General features: G+C 44.8%; 1 protein-coding gene across 1 annotated transcript; it reads left to right on the forward strand.

Annotated features, from left to right (window-relative positions):
- Positions 1-1,076: 1,076 nt before the first annotated feature.
- LOC119267911 (peroxidase 72-like) lies at positions 1,077-3,033 on the forward strand. The gene is made up of 3 exons (XM_037549369.1): positions 1,077-1,419; positions 2,003-2,194; positions 2,281-3,033. The coding sequence occupies exons 1-3, from the start codon at positions 1,189-1,191 to the stop codon at positions 2,863-2,865; spliced, it is 1,008 nt and encodes a 335-aa protein (XP_037405266.1). The 5' UTR covers positions 1,077-1,188; the 3' UTR covers positions 2,866-3,033.
- The last annotated feature ends 6,374 nt before the right edge of the window (positions 3,034-9,407 follow it).

Below are 9,407 nucleotides of genomic sequence, written 5' to 3' on the forward strand. Positions count from 1 at the left end.
GGATTACATACAGAGCAAAATAAGTGCATCTACATTAAAATATGTCTGTATATATCCGTATGTAGTCCTTATATGTTGAAATATCTAAAAAGACTAATATTTAAAAATGGAGGGAGTACTTGTCTGTAAAGTTTCATGGTGAATTTCGTTTTTGTGCGAGCTACACAAAAATAACAAAATCATATATTTCTAGCACTTGCGCTATTCACTATGTATAAAACAACAACATTTTTTTTGTACATCTCACATCAAATCGCGTTTCTAGCACATGTGCTATTCATTTTTGAATTTTTAAAAATTCGGGGCTTCCTCGAAGCCCGAGAACCAAAAATCCTCCCTGCTGCTTGTCACTTGTTACTTTTATTAGTGTGCATGTGTGTCTGCCTGTTGTCAAGCAAGAAAGTTAAAAGGCAATATGGATATACCCTGGGTGTACGAAAGTATAATCATGAGCCCCGGATACACGAATTGTGATGATTCTACGATAAGAGCGAAAACAAGCGTGCGTTGAATGATGATTATACTTATACGTATCCCAGTAGTATGTGTTGGATGATGGCTCCTCCACAGGAACGCACCATGCATGCAAAGTTGGCAACACGGTCCGGCGGTATATATCGTAATCTGTAAGCTTGATCACACATATGATATGTGGTATATATCGTCACTCACGTCACGTGTTGCTCGAGGCCTAAACATGGTTGGCCCGGGGGTTAAAGCGAGGCATGTGATGAAATGACAGATGAGCATATTGCAATTATCGAAGCTGCATTCACGAAAGTTTAATCTTCCATGGAGCCCCAGACAAGGCATGCACACTGGCAGAGTAGTAGTAGTAGCACTCTGTACTCTTTAGGCCTTGGCTTGGGGCCAAGTTTGGAGCTCTTCCATTGGAGTTGCTTGATGGAAGAATTATTGAGGAAGCAGTTGAAAACAGGTGCCCATCTAACGGGATTGCCTAACCACCCTGCCGCCAGCTCCATCTCACCATCCGTCCTCTCCTCTCCTCTCTCTCGAAACCACCCTTCTTCTTCCCTAGACGCGCCCCCATCCCATCCCCCTGCTATATAAACCCACTCCGTGTTCACCTCTTCGCACCACCCACAACACGGGAAGCAGCTCTCTGATCTTCTGTCACTTGCAACCGTAGTGTGCAGAGCAAAGTAGTTTCCTCACATTCATCCATCAATGGCGACCTCCATGGTTTGCCTGGTTGCGCTCTGCCTCGTGTCTCCGTTGCTCCTCGCCGGCGCCGTGGTCGGCAACCCGGGTTACGGCGGCCTGTTCCCGCAGTTCTACGACAACTCGTGCCCCAAGGCCAAGGAGATGGTGCACTCCATCGTGGCGCAGGCCGTGGCCAGGGAGACCAGGATGGCCGCCTCCCTCGTCAGGCTGCATTTCCATGACTGCTTTGTCAAGGTACCTCCATACTCTGCTCTCTCTCACAAAGCTACGAGGATATATACTTGGTGAACATACTCCATGCAAATGCGCTAGAGCAAATTTGCTGCCTCAGATTATTTACACTACGTTCGCCACAATAATTAAGATGTGCATTTTATGTGCTACTAGCGCTCTTACCTCTTCGAACATATAACTCAACGTGCAAAATGTTCTATTTCAGCTTTAAAGCTTTTGCTATAATTGCACCTTGGTATCAGGAAAAAGCATCACTACATATGAACTCTAGGAGCATGGAGGAATCTCTAGTTTTCTAGGCAAACTGTTTAACCAGTGATGGGGTGAGATAGCCTACCTGCATTGCCCATGTGAGCGCTGCTTTTGTGTTTGTCTGGGTGGCGGCATGATCGAGTCAGTAGTCAGTACCGTGATTGATTAACCCGAATAACGCTGATATCCATGCAACGTATAGCACGTTAACTCGACGCATGTGCCTTCTCCCTACTCCTATGTGCTACTGTTAGCTAATCTTTTTCATGTGTGCGCCTAACCACTCCACGTAATCTAAATAAACTTTTCTGGTATCTTGCTGTGATTGCAGGGGTGCGACGCGTCCGTGCTGCTTGACAACAGCACCAACATCATCAGCGAGAAGGGGTCCAACCCCAACAAGAACTCTCTCAGGGGCTTCGAGGTCGTCGACCAGATCAAGGCCGCCCTCGAGGCCGCCTGCCCCGGCACCGTCTCCTGCGCCGACATCCTCGCCCTCGCCGCCCGCGACTCCACCATCCTCGTATGTCACCGTTTCCTAAACACCACCAGCAACAGTTCTATTCCCGCCTCTTAATTTGACATGGAAATGAACCTGCATGCATGCAGGTTGGCGGGCCTTTCTGGGACGTGCCGCTCGGGCGGAGGGACTCTCTTGGCGCCAGCATCCAGGGCTCCAACCAAGGCATCCCGGCACCCAACAACACCCTCCCCACCATCATCACCAAGTTCAAGCGCCTGGGCCTCAACGTCGTGGACGTCGTCGCGCTCTCCGGCGGCCACACCATCGGCCTCTCCCGCTGCACCAGCTTCCGGCAGAGGCTGTACAACCAGTCGGGCAACGGCCTCGCCGACGGCACGCTGGACGTGTCCTACGCGGCGCAGCTGAGGCAGGGGTGCCCGCGCTCTGGTGGCGATGACAACCTCTTCCCGCTCGACATCGTCAGCTCCACCAAGTTCGACAACTACTACTTCAAGAACATCCTGGCCGGCAGGGGCCTCCTGAGCTCCGACGAGGTGCTGCTGACCAAGAGCGCCGAGACGGCGGCGCTGGTGAAGGCGTACGCCAACGACGTGCACCTCTTCTTCCAGCACTTCGCGCAGTCCATGGTGAACATGGGCAACATCACCCCGCTCACCGGGTCGCAGGGGGAGATCAGGAAGAACTGCAGGAGGCTCAACAACTTCCACTAATTAAGTTGCTGAAAAATGCTAGCTGCTTCATTTGTGTGTTGCCTTGATTTTTCTTTCCTTTCTTTGTAATAAGCAAGTGTGGTTGTGTGCTTTGGAATTCCAGAAGATTGTGCCTTGTGATCGAGCCCCAACTTCATAATTGATCATGCATACATCTTGTCTGGATAACAAGAATCGATCGGATCTTAACCTAAGGTGCATTTTTTTTTCACATGCATTGTTGTGTCAGGGAATATATACCTACCGACTACCGAGGCAGTTGGAGATTCACGTTACCGTTGGGAGTAATTTTGATGGTGGTGGCAGTGAGCGAGCACCTCGCATGGGTCATGTGGAATCTGGCTCACCGTCCACGTACGGCCGGAACGAGAAATGCCAAGCATATGTGTCATCATGGTTAGTAAAACTACTACTGCGGCAGGCTAATAATTAGTTCGTTTGTTTGCTGGTTAGGTGGGTAACATGCATGCATGTGGGCCGTAGTACGTGGATGCGCAGCCCGGCCGGCCGGCCGGTCTTCCTAGGTCGGTCAAGGTAGCAATCAAAGAAACTAGTGCTGAGGTGAACCATGGCGTGCCGACCACACACAGGAAAGCCCCACCACTTCATTCATATCGACTGATCGGACCCACATGATACTCTTTTGCATGCAGAAAGGAAAAAGGAGTACCATGCATTTAACAAGCACTAGGTACTCCCTCCGTTTTTTTTTGTCCGTGTATTAGCTTTGGTCAAAGTCAAGCTTTGAAAATTTTAATCTTATAAACAAAAATATTAACATATACAATAACAAATCAATATCATCAGATTCATTATTGAATGTACTTTCATATCATATAGATTTATTATGGTAAATATTTATATTTTTTTCCATAAACTTGGTCAAACTTTACGAAGTTTGACTTCAGTCAAACCTAATATATAGACTAAATAAAAACGAAGGGAGTAGATAGATAGCCAACTTATTGCAAGGGTGAGCAATCATGCCTTCTCATGCATCAAAAAAGGAGAGCAACCTAGGTAGCTACTGGAAGAAAGCATACTTTGTTCGTCTCTACTACTAGAGGTCAATGGCCTGCCCGGCCTTATCTACTGTGCAACAAAAGCAGAAAGGGTAAATAGTGATGTGCGTGCGGAAATAAACATGTAATCATTTGTGTAACAGGCGTGTGCAGGGTCGACCCACCAACATTCTCATCATTGCATTGCGCGCACCTCCGGAGCAAAGGGAACTCACGAACTGGTCTCAACCTTTTCAACTGAACTGGACATCACTGCTTACGCGAAGTAGCATGATCGTGTTTTTTTTTTGCGGGGAGCATGATCGTGTTTAGCCCTACTTAAGATTTACTTACATACAACGGTTTGACTTGGAACAACTTTGTCAAGGAATTAATCTAAACTAAACACAAGGTACTACGTCATACTCCCTCCATCCATCGGGGGTTTGGAAGGTTGGCGCCGTATTCACTACACCACGACACTGCATTTCCTACAGACGTGTGTTGGGAAAAGTCAATTTTGCCGACCGACTGTTTGTTTATAAAACTTTTATCAAACCGTTGGTTGGTATTACTCACATATAACAACCAACTGTCGGTCGGGAATGCTGAAATGTATAGCGTCAAACTGTTGGATGGTACGTATCACACAGTCGGTCGGCAAATGTTCCCGACCGACCGTGGGCCGCCAACTGGCCACCCAAAATATCAGTGCGCGCGCGCCTGCGAAACTTAGCGCGAAGCCCATCCAAAATTTTCATGCCGCGCCACCACAGCCCACCTCCTAAAACATCATCCGCTCAAGAGAAAAAAAAACACAACACCGCTATCTCTTTGTCCTCTCTCCCTTATCTCTTTCTCTTCCGATCTGAGCGGCGGCGGCGACGCTCGCATCCGGCGACGGTTCCACCACTCCGCCCATCTCTTCCTCCCACCACTCCGTCCATCTCTTCCTCCCACCACTCCATCACCATCCCCACATCGCTGCTGATTTCCCATGTTGAGGTGGTCCTGCGGCGCCGATGCCCTCACCCAGCTGCCGGTGGCGGCGCTTTTTGTTCGTGCCCAAGCGCTCGGTGAGGTCACTTCTCACCTCCCTCCTATGGTGCCACCGCCCCAAGCCCCCAACCCATACGCAGCTCCCTCTTCCCCACTCCCATTGTTGCAGATCTGAGCGGGACAAGGTCCCTTCGGCCCTGGTGGTTCGGAACGAGGTGTGCGGCCTCTGCTCCCTTAACTTCTGGAGACTAGGGGCGTGGTGGCTGGTGCCCCATCTCTCTTAGCCATCCACAGCAGCGACAACATCAGTAAGCTCTCTCTCTCTCTCTCTCTCTCTCTGTGTGTGTGTGTGTGTGTGTGTGCAGATTTAACCTTCAATAGCCCCAATGGCTGGTGCCCTCACCTCTCTGCATATTGATCTCTTTCAAAACAAATCTGTGCTGCTTTGATACATGGAATAAAAATGATTTTGAAGCACTAAAAGTTCAAACCCTAGCCATCGATTATTATCATTCTCTATTTATATCATGTGATTGTTAGCAGACTGAATTGGATAATGTTTTTTTGCAGGGTCAAACAAACTTTCATAGGTTTGGTGGATGTTTGGGCAATTACTCAACTACTAACAAAAGGCCACTGGATGATTTTTATACCTGCATCACATCAAGTGGATTTGGATAGGTGAGTATTTATTTTTCACATCTTAAGTTTTGTTATACTATTTGCTGGTTTCTTGCATTATTTTTGCTTACTCTCACTTCCGATGTGTAACTGAGATTATGTCAGGTTGCTTGTTTTTTTTTCTTATCTGGCTATTTTCTCATGAATGATATGCCAAATCTTATTCTTTGGGCATGCAACTGATGGAACCTAGATCAGGGGTGGAGTATGGATTTAGACATGAGGGGGGCGCGGAAGATAATAATCGTTTGAGAGACACAACACAAGAATATAGTCCCTAAAGTAGAACTGATATGATTGTATTGCAACATATGTCTGGTAATATATAAAAAAAACTACATTTCTACCAGTTGCATATCAACAGGATTGGGGTTGGAATTATCATCTACAACGGTTGCTTGTCAGGTGGATTTGCATTTTCTGTAACGTTTGAGCTAGAAGCAATGGGCTTGAAAACCAAATATGTTAGGCTGGGGAAAAATGAATATGTTTCTGCTGTATCCTTTCTCTTCATACATACTGTTTCAAACGTTAAACGAGGAGTAAAATTAGAATCCTATATTGTAATTTTACCGCCACTGTCTTCAACGGAGTTGTATTAATTCACAAATATTATTTACCAGTGATGTACCTAGATTTTTTGAAGTTGATTTTGTGATGCATGATGCCGGTGCAGCACACAAGCTGGCATGGTCTTCATCGTGGATTCAATCTCCACACGAGTGGAGTGGCCTCTGCCTTGTGCCGCAGCTGCGGACGGGCAGAGGAGACGACGACGTAGGGCACACGGAGCCAGCAACCCTAGAAGCCATGATGCCCGCGAACAAAATTACCTGAAGGATAGGAAACAGACTACCTGATCTCACGGATGCATGTAGTCTTTTTTTTTCTGATGCGTACAACAAGCGATCAGGGCATCAAGGGATGCTTTCTCACATTGGACGTTTGGGCTGGAAAATTCGTGCTAGGCCATTAGTGTCAAACACTAAAAGAAACCAGGTTTGCACTTTACGTATACGTACAGTTCATATCAGTACCAGGTAACGAAAACTCACAGGGGGGCGAGGCGATGGGGGGTGTCTGACCCCTGCTCGCACCCCCCGCCTCCGCCTCTGACCTAGACTTGATTATTGTTTTATCATTGTGGTAGGTGACTAGCTAAAATAAATTTTGCATAATAAATATTAGCCATTAAAGATGACCAGCTCCATGATTAATAAGTGAGGCTGCTTACTTTGTTAAGTTTGAGGATTGGTAATAAAATAGGTACTTATCCTGGAACCACTAAAATCCAAGATACATGATTTTGGTGGTTCCAGGGTAAGTACCTATTTTGTTATTTCAACATTATACATGGTTAATGCTTTGAAGGTAAGTGTAATAAACACATGATTGCTGTACATGAATCCATGATTATTTTCTTTGGGAGATACTATATTTTTCTTTGTAAGTGTAATGATTACATCCATTTATGTGCAATAACATTGCAGAATATTCGATAGAGAACTCAGCAATCAAACCTACGTACATGTTAACATGTGAGGGTGCAACCGAATAGCTGTACATGAATCTGGAATAAGAGGAAGAACCGAGGATTCTTCAAGAAGCTGCTTCTATTCGTGCACAATGGCGTCGTAGTCAGGTAAGAGGTAGATAGATCTTTTCTGGTCGCTCGTCTATACATCATCCTTTCATTAGTCATTTTTGATTAGCGGATGAAAGCACAAGCATGATTGTACTTTTCTTAGAATGAAGAAAAGAAATAAACCATCAGACTGAGACTGACGTACATTCATACTACTATCTCGTGGTCCATTTCTGTTGCAAATAACTTCTCCCCTGATTTGAACAATAATTTTTCAGGCTGAGATGGAAATTTTACGCTCACCGGATTACATTTTCACATACTAAGATAGGTTACAATTGAATGTCGAACAGTTAGTTGGACATTTTGCATCAGTCCTGATACCACTTAGAAGATAGAACAAGTCTGTATCTCTGGAGATTTTCTGAAGTTTTAAGTGTGTACCTAACCAATTGAATATTATAGATGCATTTGTTACTTCTACTTGACACCATTGACACTCTGAAGTTTGCAGGGTTCAATTGACACATGGTGTGTAAGCATTTGCCTATCTACCTAAAGGGTATGCTGGAGGGTTGCCAACATCAATGTGCTATGTGCTGCAGAAATGGATTTTCAAAAACCTCTAGCACATGGTGTCCTAGGAATTCCTGGATATGTCGACCTGCTAGCTCATTATCAGGTTTTGATGCATCTATTAATCATATGATAAAAGAACCAGAACATGGATAAATTTTGTATAGTGTAGTCCTAGTATCTAGCTTGGCTGCTTTTAGAGGTCTGAGCTATAGAAGTTACCGCGGTAAATAAAGTCTAAAGTATTCTGTAAAGGCCTACATATTTTTGCCCCATTATGTTTAATCTTTGGTGAGAAATACAATTATGCTCCATAAAATGAGCTAATGTCGGAGAAGGTCGCTCTCAGTTTTAGTTTAAAACCATTTGTTATGTTGCCAACTACTTTCTAAATTTTAATGCGGTCACAGTAAAGTCATCTAATGGAACGCTCCTTGTATAATTTAACTTGTTGATATTCACAGAAGCCTTCTTGTTATCAATGAATATAGTGTCTAGAAATAAGGACACTTTAACTAGTGCTTAGTATGCCCCTTTACATGGTTACCTGAACTTGAATGGAGTGCCTTTCTTAGTAGGTGTTTGGTACTAGCTTGCCTTGTGAAGTAATAGTTGTTCTCAATGCTATGTTTTATACAAATTTTTATGGTGCCATTGTCTTTATGAATGTAATCACAACTTTACATTATGTAGGAAAAATAGGCAAGAAGACGAGGAAACATGAAGACGGTGGTTTGTGTAAATGGGATATTTTGTGTAATGGTGACTGAATCGTTGGAGATGCACTTTATATATCATTTTGTAGACTCGCATTGTGTCTGACAAAATGAACCATATTGTAATGGATGAAGTATTTACATCTGAAATTAATTAATGTGTTATTGTTTGGTTATGGTTTATTATTGTTAGGGCATGCATGTTATTGTTATGAAACATGAAACTTGATTTATATTTTGTTGGTAACGCAAATGTAAGCTATTGAGGGCTATTGGATGTTTGTGGGCAAAACGAAAAAACCATCTCATAGTCTGTCGAAGAAAGCTAATGCACGGGCCAACGAAAAGTTGGTCGGGAAAACAAACCCTGTCACACAGTCGGTCGGGAAAGCCTCCTGGAAGGCCTAATAGACTGTTGGTTGGGAAAACAAATTATGTCAAACAGTTGGGTGGGAAAGCTTCATGGCAAGCCCAATAGACTGTTGGTCGGGAAAGGACCATGGCAGGCCCAACAGAATGTCGGTCGGGAAAAGTGCCCCATAGCCAACAAGTGATCGGTCGGCAAAGATATGTCGGTCGGGAAAGGCTTTCCCCGTCTGGACTTTCCCCAACAGACAAGATCGGTCAGCAATAGTTTTTCCCAACCGACTGTCTGTCATGGGAAGTTGTTTTTCCAACGAACCTGACTGTCGCAGATGTAGTGTTGTGGTGTAGTGATTTAAGTCTTTAGTAACTAAATATGTGTAGCAAGCCACCAAAAGTACATGTTTAGAAACTTTGTTCGACGACGAATCCAATGATATACTCCCTCCGTCTCATAATATAAGACGTTTCTTCCACCGACGTATGACAAAACGTTTCACTGGTCAAACTGAAGACCCCGCTCTCACCTTACAAACCCGAGGTAGTATACTTGAGACCTAGATTGTGTACTCAGGTAATTTTTTGTACGAAGCATGCATGCATCTAACTAAAGGGAAGGGC

The sequence above is a fragment of the Triticum dicoccoides genome, chromosome 3A (genome assembly GCF_002162155.2).
Source record: "Triticum dicoccoides isolate Atlit2015 ecotype Zavitan chromosome 3A, WEW_v2.0, whole genome shotgun sequence".
NCBI lineage: Eukaryota > Viridiplantae > Streptophyta > Magnoliopsida > Poales > Poaceae > Triticum > Triticum dicoccoides.